This window comes from Pleurodeles waltl, chromosome 3_1 (genome assembly GCF_031143425.1).
Source record: "Pleurodeles waltl isolate 20211129_DDA chromosome 3_1, aPleWal1.hap1.20221129, whole genome shotgun sequence".
Classification (NCBI taxonomy): domain Eukaryota; kingdom Metazoa; phylum Chordata; class Amphibia; order Caudata; family Salamandridae; genus Pleurodeles; species Pleurodeles waltl.
In genome coordinates this window covers 1,636,483,346-1,636,506,477 of record NC_090440.1, presented here as the reverse complement: position 1 = coordinate 1,636,506,477, position 23,132 = coordinate 1,636,483,346, and the positions used below count along the sequence as shown (strand labels likewise).

The window sequence follows — 23,132 nt, the reverse complement described above, 5'->3', positions numbered from 1 at the left end:
AAAGTCAGTTCTGCTATAAATACACCATCAGCAAGACAGACTATAGGAACGTTCAACTGTTCTACACTTTAGCAGCAATATTGTTGATTTGGATATCTAAAGTTTTTCTTTGGTCGATACTGTGAAGTGCTAGATAAGAAACATTCTGATACGAGGCATACAAGGAGTAAATGTCAGCTAAAAATCATGTTTTTATAATTGCAGTATACATCCAAAGTCATCATGGTTTCTGATGACGTATGGAGGAGACAAATACCCAAGTAAGTACTTGGGTAAGTGACCATTTCAAACAATAAACTCATAGACAAAGGCAAAAATTCAGAATTCCTGGCAAACTTTACTGAAGTTAAGAGTAGATTGAGATCGCGATAGGTGGGTGTTCTTTTATTTCCATAACAGACAATGCTTTAAATGAGTCTGAAGCTGTGTTTAAAATATTTTATTAAGGCATACTTTACATAATCTCACATTTACATGAAATGGGCTTTCTGGGTCTTTACATTATGGACAGCGCAAACATGAAATGTAAAAACAAGGCATAATGAGTTGTTTGCTGAAAAGGGCATCGATCTGCCCAAATGTGTACACACCGGAGTCTCACAGAGAATCAAAAAGGGACCTGGGTGCAATAGGCTCTTTCATTCTCTGGACAAAATCATATTCTGCAGCAATCTGTAAGCAGTGGGTCAAAATCTCATCACTGAACATTTTCCATTAATGGCTGTCATCACACAAGTCGACCAGCAAAAGAACAAAACTAGCCTAAATTGCACTGTGAGAAGTGCTACTCATAGTACATGCACAGTGCAGTCCAGAGAAGGGTCTCATGGTGTCGCGGTCGATCGTCTTAGGGCACCAACGTTTGCATTCCCGGTGGAGTCAAAAGAGACAAAATTAGGCCATCCTCCACTGAGCAAAAGGTCTTCTTAGAATTGATATAGCAACTCCTTCCATCAGTGATAGCAGCAGCAAACCTGTGGAATGAAACAAAATTTGGTAAGCGTAGAAAGGGGGGCTTGCCAACTGTGAACCCCGGCAAGCAGATTGGCCGCACAAAGGGGTCACATTGCCTGTCCTAAAGGCTGCACTGTTAAAAGTGCTGCAAAGGCCACATCCCCAAAATACCATGAGTCTTGGGAAGAATGTATGACTGCTTACATTATTCAGGTGAGGTATAGAGAGTTACCTAACACTGCCTCATCAAAATGGGGATTCAGAGTCTCCATTCTAGGGAATCCAAAAGCAAATAGAACTGTAAATAGATCCACCTAAGGGCTGATGCTGATACATAGCTGTCAGTTCACTGCTTATTTATGTATAGCTAGCTCTACCTTAACTATATTCACATAAAGTGTACACATAAACCTGCAACAAAATTCTAGCTTCAATTCATAGCCCTACACAAAAATTCACCACCTACGTTCAATTAAGTGTTCACTTCACTGCATCAGTTCTCTTCACCTAACCCCCAACAGTAATCTCGTGTAACACCGCATGATGTTCTTATCAGTAACATTTCTACACATTCAAACCTTTCAGTCTCCATCTGGTCTCTTATCACTCTCCACATCGCATAATGTCTATACCTGCCAAAAGCTATTCCATATCACGACCAGACTTTCTCATCCCTCTCAAGTCCTATTTGACCTAAGAACACATCAGCAGGTACAACTAGCCCAGCTTATACCAGGCAACACCAACACAAGCCCCACATAATGCACTTCCTAATGATAAATATATACCCAATATCCATAAAGCTCCATCCTCTCAAACTGAAACCAAAAACACAAACAGGCCACTCTCAATGTATCCAAAACATCACTTCCTAACCACGTACCAATGCCATCAACAGTCTACACTTCCGCAATCAGGCTCTACTTCACCCAGGTAAATAAATACCTGGAAGTGCTCCGATGTGGTTTGGGATGGTTAGTAGTATGGTAGGGTTGAAGAGTAGAACCGTACGGAGAAGTACGAGTTGAGGTTGAAATGGATGGCTGTAGTTTGATTCCAGATGGTGAATGTGGGTTAGTAACAGAACAGCTGAGTAAAGATTTTATTAAAAGGTGGTAGACAAGATGTATGTGATGGTGCAGAAGTAGTTGAGGATCCATAAAAAGGAGGGGATTGACACTGGAGTGAATGATAACCAGAATGAGGAAAAAGGGCAGGGGAGAGAGAGGTTGTCATTATATTTTGTTAGGGATGTTTGTTAGAGGTATTGGGGAAAGGGCACATGCTATTTGAATTATCCCCCCTTTATCTGCAGAAGACAGTCTCTCACCATAAATTCAGATGGTCGCCAGTTGTACACAGCAAAATGCCCGAGGGAAGAGAGGAAATAAGGTAAACAGAGTGGTGCCTCAAAGACTGACTACAGACCACATGAAAAAATGGTGACAACCAAACCATGATTGTTCAATACACCTGAGGTGAGATGATCACTTACATTACAATCAGACTAACTAACATAATTGTAAAAGTTTTTTTCTGACTGAATAATATGGTTTAGCCATTTGGGAATGACGTTAACTCTTCACCCCAAACCTACACCAAGGATTTTTTATGTAATTTTTTAACATTAAGCAGATGCTTAGCTCTCCAGTGCCTGCTTCTGCTACAACTTCATATAGAAACACGGAAAGGACAATACTCTTGCTGGTCCTAGAAGACAAATAAATAGCCCAAAGTCTTCATCACATATTAATTAGTGTCCTCTTACATTTATTATTCTCAGTACCAAGAGCAATTGCAAGGTCCATTGGAGCATTGGGGATGGAAATGATTGAACTTGGTAGAAGGACTTTTTTGTGCTCTACATAATCTATGGAGGCAGGGTGATTAGCCCTTCCTATAAAAGTAGGTCTCAAGTAGCACATGCAAAGCTTCCTGCAGTCACTGCACAGAATAACACCAAACCAAAAACTCGTGTTGCCCTTTTACTTCCTGCCCTATCATAATGATTGGTTATGGAAGTCTGTGGGACTCATTTGCATAGGTCACGGCCTAATGCAAGGAAGTCTCTTCAACCAGTCCACCTATCCAGAGGATCCAGAGGTGCGTGTGCAGCTAGTGGGGGATTGTTGTCGAGCTACACAGGCCAGCCTTCATGTGTTGCGGATGATACTGTCTCGCCCTGTCAATAATGGCGCCCTGAGTGTGTTATGGAATCTTAATTTTGACTGTTCTGTAGGTGAAACTGAGAATATTAATGGCATTTTTGATCAGGGTGAAGTTCTGAATGTACATCCTTGATGAAATAAAAACAGGAATTTATATAATCTGATAAAATAAGATGGCATCCTATCAATTGGACAATACCGAACTATGAGGAGTGCTGTTTTTTACTAGAAAACAAATTGTGTAAATGCAAAGAGATGGGTTGATATGCAGGGTAATGAAATTGCACTTTTGTAGCAAAAATTTTTTATTCAGCTGTTATATATAGGCTTTCAAAGCTTTCAGTCATCATGTGTGGAAACCACATTAAACATCCTTTATTGAACAGATCACTTCCCTAGAATCTGAACTATGCAAGACATAAAAAGGAACAGATTCCCTCCCTCAGACAAGCACTGATGAATTTAAATAATATCACATTTCTAAAGGAATTCCGATTTACTTTTCAAATAAAACATAAGTGCAGGGAAAAGTAATATATTTTGAGTTATGGTTGCTATTTTATCATAGGGACTGTAACCGATTAGTCAAAACAAATCCTAAATACCCTTACCAGTATGTTACACTACATCTGAGCTGTGCCATTCAGCTCTCAGCAGCATTAGAATGTATTTCTTGCGATGAAGACGGGATGGTAGATGCAAGGGCGACCATGGAAGTGTCCTCCTCTGGTATGGAGTCGGCCGCTGACAGCGTTTTGTAATATTCATCTTCTTGGTCCAACACTTTAATGTGACTATGACAAAAAGAGAGAACCAGACAAATCTGCAAAGCGAGTCTCTTTGAAGAACAATACTTCTCAATAAAATAAGGGTCCAGATGTAAGAAGGCTTCGCACCTCCTTGTGCCACATTACGTCATTTGTTTTACGCTAATGTGTCCCAACTAGGCCAAAATCTCAGCGCCTGATTTAAAAGTGGCGCAATGCATGCATTGTGCCACTTTGTAACCCCTTGCGCCACATTATGCCTGCGACAGGCATAATGTATGCAAGGGGGGCATTCCCTTATTAGTGAGGCACAAAAAATGGTGCAAAGAAATCCAAAAGATTTCTTTGAAACAGTTTTTGCTGCATTTTTAATGCTTGCACAGAGCAGGCGTTAAAAAGAGGCACACCATTATTTATAATGGGCCTCAATGTGCTTTGCAGGATTAGCAAAAAAAAAATTGATATGACTTTAATCCTGCAAAGCGCCATGGTGTTCCGTATCTTAAATATGGCGCACACATGGTTGCGTTAGGGGGCGCTAAGTGGCGCTAGAAAAGTGGTGCTGCATTGGATACAGTTCCACCTTTCTTAAATTTGCACCAAGGTTCTTAAAATCCATTATTGCTCGGATCCAATGAATAGCTGTTCAAAGATTGTAGAGATTCAGGGGCATAGCTATCGTTAGTGCAGCAAAAGTGATTGCACCCGGGGATACAGTTGCGAACAGTGCAATCCTAATTATGGCTTTGTTTATTTTCCCAAAAGGGAAGCCAGAGTGGGTTTGTTCCTATCTTGAATTAGGCCTGTGTCATCCTCGCAATTAGGTCCATGCCATCCTTGCAATACTGCTGCGAGGATTAACCAAGTACTGGTGCAAATTTGCTTGTACAGTTTTAGATTACTGAATTATTAGTTTACAGTGCTGTTTGTGGCAATATTGGGAGCAATCGGTCAGTATAAGATGTTGTGCAGTGGTTTGGTAATGCAAATGTTGGTGCAAAATTACACCAGTGCAATCTGTGTAATGGTTCAAAATTGCTGGTGCACCAGTTCATCCGAAGTGATCCAGTCTCTGGTGTGGAGGGGGAACACCACCAATTTCCAGGGCCCGCCTCTGGCTCTAGTTTTAAGTGGGGTGGTAGTAAATTCTGATATGTGCAGTAACCTATCTTACCCTACATATGGGAATTCCACTTAGTATTGTGGATAAAAGCAATTCCTTACACATGCCATTACAAATTTTCTGAGAGAAAACTTAAAAACCGACGGTATTTTCTGCACCTGGTAAATACATTACCCGAGGCGTTGGTATTCACTGGGTGTGGTATACACCTTACCTGATTCGAGTCCACTCATAACCAGGGCCCTTACGTGTTGTCATTTTATACCTGGTCTTATTTGGGAGCGTTTTGCAAGACCTCTTTTAGGATGATTTACATTTTTCACTTTTGACAAATTAGTTACGATCCAGAGTTGTTCTGCTACTGTCAGGATGTTTCATACTCAGCAATGTGTTTAGAAAGCCCAGTGTGGGCCTACACAAAGGGCTTCTTCTGTTCAGAGTGGCTCAGAACTAGGAAGGAAGATATTTACCCAAGTTTTCTTGGCTTCCTCTTGCTCCCTTGATATTCGAGTGTTCCCTGTGGACAAAGCCAAGAACACTAAGTCAAAGCAAAGCAGAAAGTTGTTAATTTTTAATTCAAAGTGATTTTGTGTTGAACGCAAGCAGATGCTGATAATATCAGAAGTCACAGCATAATTTTTTTTGATCAAAGGGCTCAAGTGAGCCTGATGAAGCCTGCATCTTGCTCTTCTTTGATAAACCACATCAATTATTCACCGTGAAGGCAGACATCCTGACATGAAAGCAACAGATAAAGAGCATAAGCACATGCTCAGGAGCAGAGCTGAATAATGTGGGGGTGGGGCCGAGGAGCTGGGGCGGCAGGCCTGGGCCGGCACAGGTGTTAATAGAATAATTATGAACTGGAAACAAAGTCAGCCAAACAGATTTCTTGGCGCTTTGAACTCACGTTTAGCTGGTTGTAGTACATGTTGTCCTCGGGGCTGTTCAGCATTTTGGGTGACTGGCAGCGGCGTCTCGGAGTTCTCTGTTTCTGCTCAATGCAGTTTCCTGACCCTGTGGGAAGAGAGGCCATATCACTCAGGTGCTGCAGATCTGCCAAGAGGAGACACTTACAAAACTAGCATACTGCCAAATTCTTAATAAACAAGGGAAACTGGAATTTCGTTAAAGAGATTACTTGCTACTATGTCAAACTGAGTAAAACTGTGGCATGACGTTGGCTTTCTAGACCCACAGACCCCTTCTTTGGATGTAACTGTGAAAGATCTAAACAAACTGTCTCCTACCTCAGTGGCCTATAAACGAATGTGTTTTATTTGCACTCATTGAATTTTCCTGGGCTGAAAGTATGGTACATACACCTACCCAAATAATAAAGAAGGCATTCAAGTTCGAAAATAGTTTATGTGATGCTTGTTTTGTGCATGATTCATATAGTTAAGTTAGGAAACAGTTATGTTATAGAGGATTTATAGAGACCGCTAACCAAACACAGGGCCTCTTGGCACTGAGAAAAAAGTGAGGGGAAAGAATGATTATGCTGAAGTGTTGTCAAACAGAAAGTTTTTTAACTGTTTTCTAAACCGAAAGTGAGCAAGAGTGGATTTTAGAGCCAGTGACAAGGAGTTCTAGAGGGCATGGGATAGTTTAAAACAAGACCATTGTCGTACGTGAGTTAACGTACGAGGCCGCAGGGACAGAACTGGTCTGTCTTCTATGTTTAGGCGCCTCATGACGCCACGACCAATTCGTAGCGAGGACGGTCGTGACGTCAGGGGGCGGCGCGGCGGAAAGGCAGAGGCGCGAACTAAGCGCGGTGTTGCGGCCGGCCGGCTCCTCGTGGGCCTTATTTCTTGTGGCAAGAATAAAAGATATTAACATGAAATCCGGCTCCCTTGCATCCTTCATACCTGCCACTACAAATGGCGACGAGGGTCACAGCTTCTACCAAGGCCCACGAGTGTAGCCCACCTTACCTGGTGTTTCGGGAGGCCAGTGGAAAGCGCTGATATCTCTTCACGTGAGACTACATGCAACCCCTAAGGCGCTGATGCTGCTATCTCCACACGATTGATTTTGACGACTCCTACCGTTCTGCGCAGCCCAGTAGCCTCCCATAGTGGATGCTGCACCTGTATCACGCGGTCCTTCCAAGTGTGGCGCCCGCTTTCCGGCCATGTCGCAGACAGGTCATATCTGCGTACCTCCTCTCTTCCTGGACTCTCCTGGTAAGCCATGCATGAAGTGGAAAGGATGGCTGCGCGCATTTGAGAACTATATTATCTCAATTGATGGTCAGGGGTATAGCCCCGAACGGAAAAAGTCTTTGTTATTCGGACTGTTGGGGAAGGCTGGACAAGAGGTTTTCGATAGCCTGCCGGTTTATGTGAATCCCCATGGAGCCACAGCTCCGCTGAATGAGTACCAGGAGGCTGTACGGCGGCTTGAGTTGCAGTATGCGGAGGAGTGCAACATCATGGTGGGGCGCGATAAATTCGCACTGCGGAAACAAGAGGAAGGAGAGACTATCGAAGAGTATATTGCTTGTCTACGTGTTCTAGCTCAAGATTGTGAATTTGCAGCGATGACTGATACGTACATTAGAGATCAGGTGGTGTTCTACTGCCATTCAACGAAAGTGCAGGAACGTTTGCTTTCATGCAGGAATCCTTCACTGAAGGACGTAATAGCCATTGCAAAGGCAGTGGAACGCTCCATGGTATCTTCCAAGGAACTGGCGAACACTAGTCAGGCTTCAAATGTGTTCTATGTACAGGACAGCCGTAAACATGTGCCCAAGGCTTCAGACAGGGCGGCGAGTGATAGAGGGGGAGGCAGGAGGCAGCTCGTCTGTTTTAGATGTGGGTCAAAGGATCACTTAGCGGATAGCAGGGCCTGCCCTGCCGTGCACAAAAGCTGTTCTAAATGCAGGAAGTTGGGCCACTTTGCGGCAGTATGTAAAGCAAAAAAATATAATACGGGCATGAAAGTGAGCTCGGTAAGCGAGAGTGACACTGATGCGGATGCGGACATTGTGTTGTCCATTGATGGTGAGGACGGTAGAGTGAAGGGTCCCATTGGCTCCGTCATGATTGGTGTGATAAAATTGCCATTTACGGCTGATTCTGGTTCCCCCCTTACCCTGATCTCTGATAGGACATTTGATTCGAAATGGCAAGATGTACGACTGCATGAGACGGATGTGAGTCCAAAGGCCTTCGGGGAACACGAAATAGTGATGAAAGGTTACTTCTGGGACTCCCTCACCTTTCGAGGGCGCACTGTGAGAACAAAGATATATGTGGCTGAAAATGGGAGGAGCCTTGTGGGATGGAAGGACCTGGCGAAGCTAGGTGTGATGCTAGTCCCTGGGGCAGAAGATCCCATAGTTCTGAGAGATGACTGGGTCAATTATGTGCAGCCTGATGATTTACATGATGGATTAGCTGAGGTCCTCGAAATGTTTGACTCCGTTTTTGAAAACAAGGTAGGGTGTGTAAGAGGATTTGTGCATGCTATACGGTTAAAAAAGGGTGCCCTACCAATTAAGCACAAAGTCAGAACGATTCCTCTTTCCGTAAGGGGGGAGCTTAAGGCTGTTCTTGATAAGCTGAAAAGGGAAGGAGTAATAGAGGAAGCAGGTGCATCAGAATGGGTGTCCGCAATCGTGGTGTCCAAGTAGAGGAGGACAGGGGACATTCGGTTGTGTGTAGACCAGCGATCACTGAACAGAAATATCCTGGTGAACTGCCATCCTCTGCCCAACATTCAGGAGATATTGTCGGCCACAGCAGGATCGAAGTTTTTCACCCTGATAGACCTGAAGTCTGCATACCACCAGGTATGTCTCACGGAGGAATCCAAGGAACTTACCACCTTTATTACCCCGTTTGGAGCATACAGGTACATCCGTCTTCCATTCGGCCTTGCATCGGCCTCGGGCGTCTTTCAAAAGCTAATGGACCTCCTCTTCTGCGATATGAAGGGGGTTGAAGCATTTCAGGACGACATTCTGATACACACGGAAGACGAGAAGGGGCACTTGGAACTGCTGCGCAGAGTGTTGGAGGTGCTACAAAAAAGGGGGATGACAGTCTCCAAAGACAAGTGCAAATTCATGGAAGGCAAGATAGAATACTTAGGGCATGTGCTTACCCCAAATGGCATTGCGCCGAAAGATGATTTAGTGAGGGCCATACGAGATGCCCCTTGCCCAGGAGACAAAGACGCCTTGCGATCGTTCCTGGGACTCAGCGAATACTATTCCAAGTTCATGCAAGGATACGTAACCACTGTGGAGCCTCTAAGGAAACTGCTACGGAAGAACGAAAAATATACGTGGACACAGGAACAAAGCACTGCCTTCGAATCCGTCAAACAGGCAATCGCCGCGGCCCCAGTATTACGACCGTACAACAAGGACCTCCGGAATGTAATCACGGTTGACGCTAGTGCCAAGGGAATCGGTGCAGTGTTTTGCCAATTCCAAGGGAAGAAGGAGAACACTGTTGCATTTATATCGCGGTCATTGAGCGAAGCAGAGAAGCACTACAGCACCATCGAGCGGGAGACGCTCGCGTGCGTCTGGGCCGTGGAGAAACTGAGAAATTATTTGTGGGGCAGGGAGTTCGAATTAGTCACCGACCACAAACCCTTGATATACATGATGAACGGTGAAGGACGTGGCAATGGCAAAGCCAGCTCGAGGCTCCTACGTCTACTGTCTAAGTTGCAAGAATATCACTTCACCGTCAGACACATCAAAGGGGGTCTCAACTGCAGGGCGGATTGCCTATCTCGCATACCGATCCCGGATGAGGAGAATGATTCCCTGGACGACACGGAGTGCGTTGTGGCAATGGTTGACGCAACAGCCATGTGCGAGGGATCCATATCAGAGGAAGAATGGTTGACGGCTCAGGAGAAGGACGTGACTATGCGGAGGGTGATGGACCACATGAAGGCTCATTGGCCCCCTATCCGGAACTTGCACGGGGCACTCAGAAGTTTCCAACAGATTAGTTCCGAACTCACCATCGAAGGCGGCTTTGTGAAGAGACACGAGCTGTTTGTACCTCCGGAAAGTTTAAGAGACAAGCTAATCAGGATTGCCCATAAGGGCCACCCGGGCAATACCGCTACAAAGAATCTCCTCAAGCAGTACTACTGGTGGCCAGGGATGTGCAGCGACGTCAGCAGATTCATTGATCGGTGTGGACCGTGCTTAAGGGCCGATAAGCACTGGAAGACGACAAAAGGAGAGTTGCAGCTGGTGGACATTCCTGCTGGCCCGTGGAACAAGATTGCCATTGATTTTGCGGGCCCATTTACAATGCTACCTGACGAGTGTAGACATCTCATCGTCCTTACGGATTACTTCTCCAAATGGATTCACTACAAGTTCGTCAGGGAAGTTACCACTGAACGAGTGATCAAGGCATTGACGAAAATTTTCGCGATTGAGGGACAGCCGAAGATCATGGTGTCGGACAACGGCACCCAGCTAGTGTCCAGGCAGATGACGGATTTTCTGTCCAGGTTGGGGATTAAGCAGGAGAAGACCCCGCTGTACAGCCCGAAGAGCAATGGGCAGGTTGAGCGTATGAATAGATTCCTCAAAGAGGGCGTGCAACAGGCGATCGCTTCCAACATGAATGTGAAAGCGTTTCTGGCGGACAAGGTGCACACTTTCCACAACACGCCCAGTGAGGTTACTGGACACACTCCGTTTTATTTGATGAGAGGGAGAAGATGCATGAGTGAGCTTACCCCCAAATTCAATAAGTGGTATGACATGAACCGGGAAATTGAGGCAGAATCTGATGAGAGGTTGAGAGTCAAAGCAAGAATAGTGGCCAAACAGGAAAACAATAAGCGGTACGCTGACATGGCGAATAGAGCCAAAACTAAAAATATAGCGTAAGGGGATTGGGTATTGGTGAAGAAACCCAACAGGGTGATGAAGGGGGAGTCTGTGTTTCAAACCCCGGTGCGTGTGCAAGGAGTGACAAGAGGGGCAGTCTGTCTGGAAGGAGCGGGGTGGCGGAGCAAGGACGACATAGTTAGGCTCAAGGCTGGTCAAGAGAAAATCATCATGAAAGATGTCCGTGTGGATGGGGCCGAATGCACGGATGATGTTGACGAGTGGAAAACTCACGAAGCCAGGGATGTAGTCATTGATGAGGAGGAATGTGCGAATACGCCTTCCAGGCGAGGAATAAGTGGACAGGGGAGTGCAGAGCGATGCGAGAAGGCATGGCGTGGCTTGACGGATGCCTCAGGACAGAATGGTTGCAGGCCCGAATCTGTGGAGAGCGACAGTCACAATGTAATGGTGTCAAGCCGAGAGGGTGCGTGCGCCGTCAAGGCGAATTCACTTCAGTATGTTACTCCGAGCAGGCCAATTAGGCGTATCCGAGCCCCCAAGAGGTTCGAAGATTTTGTTATGAGGTGAAGTTCCTTAAGTTTTCTTGTTCTGTTGAAAAGGGAGATGTCGTACGTGAGTTAACGTACGAGGCCGCAGGGACAGAACTGGTCTGTCTTCTATGTTTAGGCGCCTCATGACGCCACGACCAATTCGTAGCGAGGACGGTCGTGACGTCAGGGGGCGGCGCGGCGGAAAGGCAGAGGCGCGAACTAAGCGCGGTGTTGCGGCCGGCCGGCTCCTCGTGGGCCTTATTTCTTGTGGCAAGAATAAAAGATATTAACATGAAATCCGGCTCCCTTGCATCCTTCATACTTGCCACTACAACCATCCACCTAAATAAGCTTTACGAAATCTATGAACAGAAAGGGAAAATTGTAGGGCAGAGAGTGTAGAGAGCCACCAGGGCTCTCCTATACTTTATTGCCTACTCCGTGATGCCATACGGTGTCCGGAGTGGAAGCTATAAAGTAAAGAGGTACTAGACCCTGGTGGTCTTTAGCACGAGTAAAGTTTACTGATTTATGTGCCCTGATAGGCCCTGTTCACAGTGGCAAGCGCTATGCACCTCGCCTCTTTACATTGGCGACGAGGCGGTGCGTTACCCACGCCAGTCAGTGTATGCGAGTGCCCCTCTCACCTGGGGAGCACGCTGGGACGCTGCCGATCACCTGAAGGGGCTGCCGTTTCACTCCGTCGGCTGCCACAAAGACATGGACCCCGTCGGTGGCCTGCAGGCGCCGGATGGTGCGTTTTTCTCCCCAGCGGAGGTTCCCAGTGCAGGTGAGGTCGCGGTGCCCTTCCCTGCAGTAGGCAGCTGAGTGTGCATCTTGGGCTGTCAGCACGGGGTCGGAGGCCGTGTGGGGAGGTGCCATCCTCCTCTGCAGCGCGCTGGAGTGCGAGGACCCTAGGGCTACCTGGCTCACTGCCTGAAGAGACGAGCGGCATTGGCAGAAAAGCCATGATTTTGGCAAGATGTGCTGGCTGCCATGGAAACGCCTTCTTAGGCCTTCACGCTAGGAGGAAGGCAGTCTAGGACCTAATATTATTGAATGTCCCACGTGGCAGCTGACTACACTCCAGGTACTTGTGGGCTGCACACCTTCACCTCTGATAGTGGGGCCAGAGACACTCCTTGGAGGAAGGCTATGCAGGGGATTTCACCAGCACAGGAGTGCAGAGGCCTGTAAGGGGTTTCCTTCTCAACAGTTGAAGAAACAGTAATAAGCTCTTTGGACAAACTAAGATTCACCAACAAAAGGGTTGCTGAGAGCCCGAGGGGCAGCAAGCCAGACACTGGGCCCAACAATGAGTTCACTGTCGAATGCCAATCACCCACGCCCAGCACACAATCCAGGGATGCATTAGTCTGTCACTGCACTGCCCCCATTCAGCCAGCTGACAGACCCAGCCACGGCTGCGCCCTGGTGGCGCCATTAGCTCAGCAGATTGAGACACTGTTTCAGAGCCACAAGAGAGACTGATGGAGCGGTGCAACGATCCCTGATGCTGCATTTTGGGGGCGACGTGCTCTACGAGTTGTTTGTGGCATTGCCGAACACTGGCAATGATGATGACTTCGACATGGCGGTTGATGCCCTCAACAGGTTTTTCAACCAGCAGCTCAACCCAGACTATGAGAGGTTCAAGCTGCTGCAGGCCCAGCACACCGACACAGAGTTGGTGGACATGTTGTAATGCGTCTGCACAACCTGGGGAGCACCTGCACCGGTATCAACCAGCACGAGGAGATAAGAGCACAGATAATAGAGGGATGCTGTTCCAAGGTGCTGCACAAGCTGATCTTGTGACAGGCAGGCATATCGCTTGATGAAATACTTATCCTTGCAAGGTCACACACACTGTCCAATGGCCACGCAGAGGACATGGCGGCTGCCCTAGTACGAGCTTACCCGGCACCAGAACCAGACAAACTGGGCCCTGTGAATGGAGAACAGGTCGACGCCATTCAAGGATGCCACAATCCACTGCTTATGGCTCGACCACTGAGACTGGAGGAAAAGGGGTGCAAGAGCTGCAGCCCCGATCACAGAATACTGGGAGTATGCTGCGCAAAGGGTAAGAACTGCTCCAAATGTGGTAAGCCCAACCATTTTGCCAAGGTCTGCCGAGGAGGGTGGTCCAGATCCGGGGCCACATCCGCCAGGAAAGTAGCGGTGAAGCAAGTGATGCCAGACGACGATGCCAGGGTGGTGGCAGTGGACACATACACAGGCACAACCCATACGAGGATGATGAAGTTGAGGAGATATTTGTCATTTCGTTTGCCGACAGGCTAGACCAGAGGCAGCGGCCACCACCCATGTGTACCATAACAGTTAACAGCACGCCGGTGACTGCCCTCATAGACACGGGGGCATCAGTAAATATCATGGACGTGGAATAATACAGCAAGGTATCTCCTCCACCAGAGCTCAAACCATGCCGTGCCAAGATATATGCCTAAGGGGGAGCGTGGACCCGCTACCCCTGCGAGGGGTAATAGAAGTTACAGTTGGCAGTGACGGTCATTTGAAATGCGCCAAGTTCCATGTGGTGGAAGGCAAGAAAGGAACCCTTCTCGGTTGCCACACAGCGGTAGATCTGGAGCTAGTGTTTTTCACTCGACAAGTCCAGGACAGCTCTAATGCCGAGGCGGTGCTGTTACACTTCCCAGAGCTATTTCACGGGCTAGGAAAACTGAAAGGAAAGCAGTTCCAGCTGCATGTCGACCCTGTGGTACGACCCACGGCTTTAAGACACCGGCAGGTGCCCTTCCACTTACGACCTAAGGTGGATCGAGAATTACAGACCCTTGAGGAGCAGGGGGTCATAGAGAGGGTGACCGGCCTGAAGCCCTGGGTTTCCCTTCTCGTTATCGCCCCAAAGCCGAAACAGCATGGCACCATCCACCTGTGTGTTGACATGCGCCTTCCCAACAGTGCCATAAAATGGGAACATCACATCACGCTCACCATGGACGATATTATTGCGGACCTCAATGGGGCCCAGTGGTTCTGCAACGCTACAATCGCCTTAGCTTTGGGGTTTCTTCGGCTGCGGAGATCTTCCAGAATGCCATATGGGAGACGCTGTCTGGTTTGACCAGCGTCATCAATTTAAGTGACAGTATCTTAATCTTCTCCAACACCTTAGAGGAACATCACAAACACCTGAGAGTCACTCTTCAGAGGTTGTCAGAAGAAGGGCTGACTTTGCACCAGAAGAAATGTGCTTTCTACTGCAACTCCATTGACTTTTTTGGCTACATGTTTTCAAGGGAAGGTTTGAAGGTTTACCCCAAGAAATTAGAGGCCATCAGAGGAGCATCCATACCTGGCAACGCCACAGAGGTCAGAAGCTTCCTTGGTATGACAATGTACTGTGGGAGGTTCATCCCCAATCTGGGCATGCTTCCCGAACCTCTTCAGCGCATCACCAAAGCCAATACCCCATGGGAGTGGGGCACAGAGGTGGACAAGGTGTTCCAGGCAGTCAAGAGTGCATTGTTGGACTCTGTTGTCATGGAGTACTTCCACCTGCAAAAGAGAACAGAAGTAGTGGTGACGCCAGCCCCGTCAGGCTAGGAGCAGTGTTGCTACAGGAACAGAGCCACCAGCAGTGGACACCGGTGGCCTACACCAGTAGGGCCCTCTCAGCAACCACGGCCCGGTATGCGCAGATTGAGTGGTAAGTGCTGGCCATCAGGTGGGCCTGTCAGCATTTCCACTTGTATTTGTGTGTCCACGAATTTAGGATGGTTACTGACCACACACTAATGGTGTCCCTTTTTGTGGGCATGGCCAGACTTGCCCCGCCAAAAATTGAATGGTGGGCGGTGCTCCTCCAGCCCTACCGGTTCAAGGTCGTCTACTGGCCAGGAGTCAACAATCCGGCGGATTATTTATCACACCATCCGTTGCAACCACGCTCGCAGGAAGAAGAAGAGGAGGAGGATGGATGGACAGAGAGTTTCACAAGCATGATAGTGAACCTGGCATGTCCCATGGCTCTGACGGTGATGGAGATCGCTGACGCCTCGAGCAGGGATGCAGTTACCGGCCGAGCCAAGGAGGCTTTGGTCAATCGGTCATGGAAACGTTTCCTTGACAAGACACAAGATTTTGACTCTGAAGAGCGCAGAGCAATGCAACAGATCTAGAAGGTGAGGTTGGAGCTATCAGTGAGTCCAGAAGGCTTTCTTCTCCAGGGACAGCATTTGCTGATACTTCACAGTCTACACAGCCGGGTAGTAGAGTTAGCACACCAGGGTCATCAGGGGACAGCGAAGACTAATGCCCATTTGTGTGAGAAAGTATGGTTCCCCGAGATGGACGCCATGGTAGATGACCTGATACAAAGATGCCATCCATGTCCGAACACCGCTCGAGATCTGGTCCCTGCTTCAGTGGTGATAGAACAGCCCAGTAGCAGACCTTGGTCCAGGGTAAGCCTGGATTTTGGTAGTTTTCCTGATGGTCGGCTGACGGCTGTCATGATCGACTCATGTACCCGGTTCCCGGTGGTGGAATTAGTGATGTCCATGGCAGTTGAGCACGTCTGCTCCGCCCTGGAGAAGACATTCGCTCTCCTGAGTCTGCCTGAGGAGATAAAGATGGACAATGGTCCTCCATTTCACAGCCAGGAATTTCAGGACTACCTTCGCTCGCTAGCCATATCACACGCTGTGTATTACCCCTCAATGGCCCCAGGCGAACGGGGACATTGAGCGCTTCATGCAGACTCTAAACCGTGCTCTATAAATTGGAGTGAGTCAACAAGAGAACGCTGAGGTATGCCTACATGTGTTCCTGAGGGACTATCGGCAGACGCCACACAGCATGACGGGGTGCGCACCAGCAGTGTTGAAGTTCCGTTCGCCGCCACAAGACTGCATACCCGTGTGCAAGCTTTGGCAACCCACTTAATTGGATGTGCTTAAGACGCAGGAGAAGCAAAAATGGCCCAATGCTTTTTGTTGAATGTTTAGTTCTGTTAATGTTAGCTCGCTTGAATCTTTTCAGTCGCCTTAGTCAACCTGTGGTTATTCTGAATCTTTATAATTTTGTCTTGAGAATTGTCCACATGACTTTGAGTTTGTAATAAAACCCCTTAACTATAGTCCAGACTAGAGTTTTCCTTGTGTGGCCACATTGGTCATGCTGTTGTATATGAATTGATTTGCTGTGAATGTAATGTATTTTCCTCCACAGCCTTATGCTGGGTCCAAAGATTAATTGACTCGGTTTAAATCATTATCCTGCAAAGGAGAAATGCTACAGAAGGGGCAGCAAATCCTCCATGTTTCATAGGCATTTGCATCTTGGACCAGGCTATTCTATCCTCTCATTTAACTTGGCATTGGATTTTTTACAGTAAATTGATTATCATTCTGCGTATATTGATAGCAGTAGTCGGCATGGACCTAATTGTACGCCTCGGTGATGGTTATGTTCTCGAAGTGTACAAGCCTATTCCAACGTTCCAATGCTTGTCTCTCCGTTCAACTGTGTTTATTTAAAAACATTTTACCTTAGTTGAACTGAATGTTTCAATAGCAATAAAGCCCTCTCCCTTCCGCTGTACTGGTCGTTAAAAGCCCGATCCTTCGCTGTAGGACCAAGGCTATGGCTTGGGCCTATAACTTGGATACAGGGCCATTAACAACCACTATAGCTCTTGGCAGCAGATGATAATGCTATAATAATAAATTACATATTGTATCAGTTTTTTAATGCAGCTTGATGATACCACCTTAACAAAGAAACATGTCAGAACTGTTTTTACTTGCACATTAATTTCTGTATAACAATGATTACACAGTTCAATTAAAATGGACCTGAAGGCTTGAGTATTGGCATAAAACACTTTCAAATACAGACCACCACCCTCTAAGTCTGAGCATGCTTGAAGAATAATTTGAACTCTTCCAATATCCAAGAGCCCACTTATGTACACATAGACCCCAATTAGAGTGCAATGAGCAGGCTTCATTATAGTCATGTCATTGCTACAGGGGCCACCATACTTACATGAGATGCCAACACCAACGTTTCTTACTCCAAGCCTCCTTTCCTTCCCACCACTCCTCCCACTCGGAACTGGTGGAGTTTAGGTAGACAAGCTGCTGCCCCCCTCAACAACCCGAAGTAGGGAGGAGACCCTTCCAAAGTGCCTTAGGGACCTGGAGGGCTGTGGAAGTCAAAGCTACTGGCTGCATACTGACGTTCCACATGTCTAAAGAACTGGACTGTCCCTCCAGCTGATGAGGCATCTCACATCCCATTGCATCACCAGACAGGGTTATTGGCTTACCCAGCGGTTCAACCAATCTCTCTAGTGTAAGCATTTCCGGGATCCCTTCAGCTCCTGCAAAGACAAGGCTCCCGCACAGAACCAGGCATCGTGATCCTTGCTGGGAAGGATCGCTTTGCACCCCTAGTGGCAGGAGATCAGGTCTATGATTGCTCCTTACTGATGGTTCAAAGCTCCTCTGTGGGTGAAATTGTCAAAATGAATACATTTAGCGTTCTTCTAGTGGAGGGTGCTTCTTCTGTATATGTTCTGAAATTGACAAATGTATTGAGGCAACATGGGTGTCCTTGTTTTCAGATGGAATGCCCCCAAGTACAGGAAGTCGTCCAAACCACCACTGCATTGCTGCAAGCGAAATAGCTGTAGTAGCTGCAGGCCCCATTTATAATATCAAAGAGCGTGGGGGTGCTAAAAGTGCCTTAGATTGGTCTTTGTAGATTTGCACTAATCAGTGTGCTACACACAGATTGTGTATTAGGTTCCCTCAAGTAATGTATCCTTAAATACACTGATCATGAGTCACATGCACCACACCTCCAGTAAATCCTTTTTATGGGGTATACACTTGCCTCTTGGTGAAATACTGCAGTAAGACCAGCTCTTTCTGCCCTTTTACATTAGTATGCCACTATGCAGTATTCTGCCCACAGGATAGGGCTCTTTCGTAACACATGATCACATGAATATTTAGATCTAGATTAGCCAGTCTTTATCAAAGAGTTCTGTCAGAATACATTGGTCAGTGCCCTGCCCCTTTTACCCCTCCACTGCATCCCTCCTCCTCAATACATAGTTTTCAAGACCCACATTAGTGTGCTATGACTCGGGGCACCGAGCTACGAGTGCTCAAAAGGCTGACAGTAAACTTTGTTTACATTTACTTGACAAAGACCAACGCTTGCATCTTTATGCATAACTAATCCCGAAACGTATTTCCTCCTTTCTTCATGAGTAGCTGGAAATGGAAAGAAGCTACAATGGGAAATCAGAAAATGGGCTTTGGGGCACGGGAAACAAGGTGGAGTCAAGGGGGTGGAATCATGAAGGACATAGTGACAGCCTATGTCTGGCACTAAATACACATTATTTTTATTGGGGTTTAATTTTGATATGATGGCTTAGCAGTAAATGCACTTGCTCCACTTTTCACAGGTTTGAATCATCATAACACAGCGTATTGGGTTTCTGTACCTGCTGTGAAGCACTTTGTGCAACCTACAGTTGGTGTGGTGGCGGTGGGGGTGTCCCTGGGAGTTCCGTGTAACATAAAACGTTTAAATTGTTGTTTTGGGCTTCTTTGACTTCCGATCGGAGACTCGGCCTCCAAAGGTGGCCTATAAATACCCCTGCAAGATTATAGCATGATAGAGCTGTTTGGTAGGGAAACAAATTGAACTCGCGAGAAAGGTAAGGAGTTAAATAAGGATAGGGAGAAGACTGGATACATGAATGAAGAGAAGGATGAATGTACAAATGGATGTAAAAGGATGAACGGAGCAAAGGACAGTTGGATGATGAACTGATAGATGAGTGAAAGATGATGGATAGAGAGAAGAAAGGAAGGAACAAGGTAGATGAGAGAAGGAATGATGGATGATAAAGGGAAAAAGGGCAGAAAGAAGGACGGAGAGAAGAATGATGAATCAGAAGGCGCAAAGAAGGATGCATGCCTGGACGGATGAGTGGATGGATAAAGACAGAAAGCAAGAAGGGTAAGGAAGGAAGGAAAGGGGGATCCTGGACACTAATAAGGATGGCATGAGGAAAAGAAAGGAGAAAAAGAGGGAAAAGAAAAAGAACTGAAGAAAAACACGATGGAAAAAACTTTGGAAGGGATGAAGAAATAATAGGTAGGAAACAAGGAAACGAAGAAGAAATATAAGGTGGATACAGAAAAGAAAAAAGAGATATGAGGGAAGGAAGGAAAAACACAAAGAAGAAAGATAAAAAGATGGAAAGCAAAAACAAAAAGTTAAAATTAAGTGAGAAGGAAAGAAGGAAATTGATGGTCAGAAGTTAAGGTGTAAAGAAAGATTGAAAGATAGAAATAGGGATAAACACTAAGAAAAAGAGAACGGAGGAAAAACGAAAGATGAATGAAAGATGTAATGAAGAAAGATGGAAACAAATAATCAAATATACAAAAGAGGGAGGAAGAATAGGAGGAAAGAAATAGAAAGATGGGAAGAAATTTGAAAAGGTAAAAACAAAATTATCGAAAGAAGAAAAGACAATAAAGGCTTGTTTGGCCCCCCTTCATGACAGCCAGTAAAACATATTAAATTTTTGGCAGTTTTTCGAAAATTGTTCTCTAAAACAAACAATGTATCCCCTTTTTTGAACATTTTCTTATGAAGGCGTGCCCCCTTCAACATCTCAGAGGTAGGCCACCCCCTATAAGTATCTCTTTATTATTCTGATTGCTTTAACAGAACTTTCTGCAAAGCCTTTACCTTTTCGGCATAATTCTTTGAGAGTTGAGGTACAAAATGCATCAGTTGGCTACAATGTTTTCAGAATGCCGTCAGGAAAGCAACACCCGCAATGAATGCACGTGTCAAAACCATTTGGGATATAATTCAGAGCGGGAGTATTACACTTTTTTCAGGCTAATCCATACCCTATAAAAATAGCTTAGTGTGCCAATGCATTTTTAGACAAAGGGCCAGATTTACTTAATAGTGGCGCAGTGCTGTGCCAAAATTTGCAGCGCAGCTCTGCGTCACTTTAGAAATGCACAAATGCACCCTATTCACTAAAATATGACATACCCCTGTGTTTCTCCCTGTGCTGGTGAAATTTAGCTGGCAGCGCCAACGCAGACATCCTTGCACCATAGTGCAAGGGTGTCTGCGATGAGGAGATTGATTGTTTATGTGCAGGAAGGTGTGCTTTCCTGCACATAAACAATCAATAATGGTGATTTGGCACTTCTATGTGTGCTGGAGAAAGCAGCACATATAGAAGTAGCAAATCGGCATTTTTGACTGATTGTTTATGTGCAGGAAGGGACATCTTCCTGCACATAAACATTCATTCATAACCTTTTGCTCTTTCTGTGTGTGCTGCAGAATGCAGCACACATAGAAAAAGCAAAAATGTGGAGGAATAAAAGTATTCCTCCTTGTTGTGCCACGCTAACGCCAGTTTTTGGCGTTGCCACAGATTTATGCCTTCTTGTAAATCTGGGGCAGCGTCAAAAGCAATGTGTGTTGAGGTCCATATATACAAGGTGGTGTTAAGCCTCCAAAAGTGGCTTAGTGCTGCTTTGTAAATGTGGCGCACTGCACAGAGCCACAGAAGCATCACAAAAAGTGACGCTCTGGTGGCGCTAGGGCCTTGTAAATCTGTCCCTAAGTATTTAGTCACTTTTTAATGATGGTACTATAGATGAGTTGGTTATGTAAATTCTGCAAACATCTTCTAGTAACTTGCTAGGCATAATTTTGTTTACCTGCATAGTTGGTTGGGACTTCTAAGGCTGACAAAGTGAGTAGCATGAAGATGAGTGGTACTAAACACCTACTATAAAGTACCAAAGGATTTGAGTAAGTATTGTGTGCTAGATAATTGGTTGTTGTACGAAATTGCAGTACTATTTGAGGGGCATAGGTAGCCACCTCAAATCATCACAATTCATGTCAGGGTGAACCACAAAAGTCACTAAATAAACCTGTGCTTAACCCTCAGGTAGTCTGGCATAAAGGCAGTCATGCTTAACTTGTGTAAAGTTTTATACAGTACTCAAACAGTAGTTAAGTGACACAACAGAAGAAAAATCCCAAACCAATTTAGAAACATAGAGTAAACCTTAATAAATAAACAACAAATATTCAACAAGCAGAACCAGAGTTATGAATTTTTAAAGTTTATTGTTCAAAATAGTGTCCAAAAGAGTTAAGAGCCAACCGTGGTCATCTGGTTGTGCTTGACCAGAAAAAGGGTAAGGTTTAATGCAGACTGCAATTGACTATGGGTTGGAAACAGGGACCACGTTCATCCTGGTTAAAGGTTTTACCTTTGGACTTCTACTCTTCACCTCTCCCATGCAGTGTTACCGACATCCTTATACATTACACCACTGTTATCAATGATTATTACAATTAAATAAAATACTTTTATAACTCGGAAAAAACCCTTCCCTATTGTTCTCCTTGGTGGCATTCTACCCATGCTTCTTTCACTATATGGAAAACAATATTTTTCCTATTATAAGCTCCAGTCATTTCAATGTAAAGTGCCAATGTTTCATTTGTTCATATAATCTGGTCAGTTGTCACTGGGGTTACCCTGGTCCTTCATGCGAGGACTCACTTGGCCCATATGACTCCTCCCCCTTTGGAAACCACTCTCACTAGTTGGACTGGATCTTCCTGAGGACAATGCGCCTCCTATGGCCTTTGCAACTGCCACTGCCTTTTCCTTCTGCATTCTGCTTCTCATTTTCAATGATTCCTCATTCTACTTTTGCAATGATGTTTCCTCTCTGGCTTACCACCATTCCCTTCTCCATCTGTTTAATGTGTTGTTCCTTAAATCTAGTGCCACCCTGCGTCTGAGCCTGTGAAGAACTGGGTGCACCCTCCACATATTGTCTTTAACTTTGTGGGAAAGAGTAGCGTGCACCAGACTTGCACTTCTATGAGTATTTTCTTTACCTCTAGGAAAGTTCTTCAATGTTCCTGTACATGAGCTGTATAGCTGGGGAATCTGAAGATATCAACATTCTCCACTTTGTAGAGTCTCTGTCGTAAATCATTCTGAAAAATGACGTTTTGGCTCCAGTAACTGAGGCCCTTTACTATTACTGGGCCCAGATGTGCCCCAGTTGGGAAACAGGACCAGTGACCTCTGTACTCTTTTCATCGCAGAGAATTTAGTCTGTCCTTGTGGGGCTACCTCCTTTGATACCTCAGTTTCAAACAACTGCTTCAAATAACCAGTTGCGTTATGACCCTCAGCTTGCTCTCGGAGGCCACCAATTCTGTTGTTGCTCCTGTGCACTGTCTACATCTTCAGCTCTGAATTCCAAGTAACTCATCCTCTGCATTAAATCTGTCATGCCTTTACAGATTCTCAAAATCTTGTTCTATAGTTTCTTTTTGCTCTGCAAGCTTCTTTTGATTACACTTAATGGTCATAAGTGTATGTCAACCTCATCGATTTTTGATTCAGTGTGAATCTTGAACCGCTTTCAATATGGAGACAAAGCGATCTCCTGGATTGGAAGAGGGCATGCTATGTTTCACCAGATTGCTAGTTTGTGGTGTGATGTCTATTGATTCAGATGCTAGTGCCGATACTGCCATCACTGTGGTGTGACTCATGTTCTTGAGTTTTACCGTCTTCCTTTTTACGCAGGTTTGGGCTGTCCACCCCCTTTTATACATTTATCTCTATGAATATTTGATATCTTA

At 45.8% G+C, this 23,132-nt stretch overlaps 1 protein-coding gene across 1 annotated transcript in view; it reads right to left on the bottom strand.

Annotated features, from left to right (window-relative positions):
* Positions 1–382: 382 nt before the first annotated feature.
* Positions 383–23,132, bottom strand: part of MYO3B (myosin IIIB) — a 1,099,693-nt gene continuing 1,076,943 nt past the window's right edge. The window contains exons 26-29 of the mRNA XM_069221545.1: positions 5,923–6,029; positions 5,483–5,529; positions 3,734–3,916; positions 383–974 (exon numbers count right to left, since the gene is read on the bottom strand). Coding sequence (XP_069077646.1) covers positions 3,766–3,916; positions 5,483–5,529; positions 5,923–6,029 — 305 coding nt within the window. The 3' untranslated portion in view covers positions 383–974; positions 3,734–3,765. The remainder of the gene's footprint in view (positions 975–3,733; positions 3,917–5,482; positions 5,530–5,922; positions 6,030–23,132) is intronic.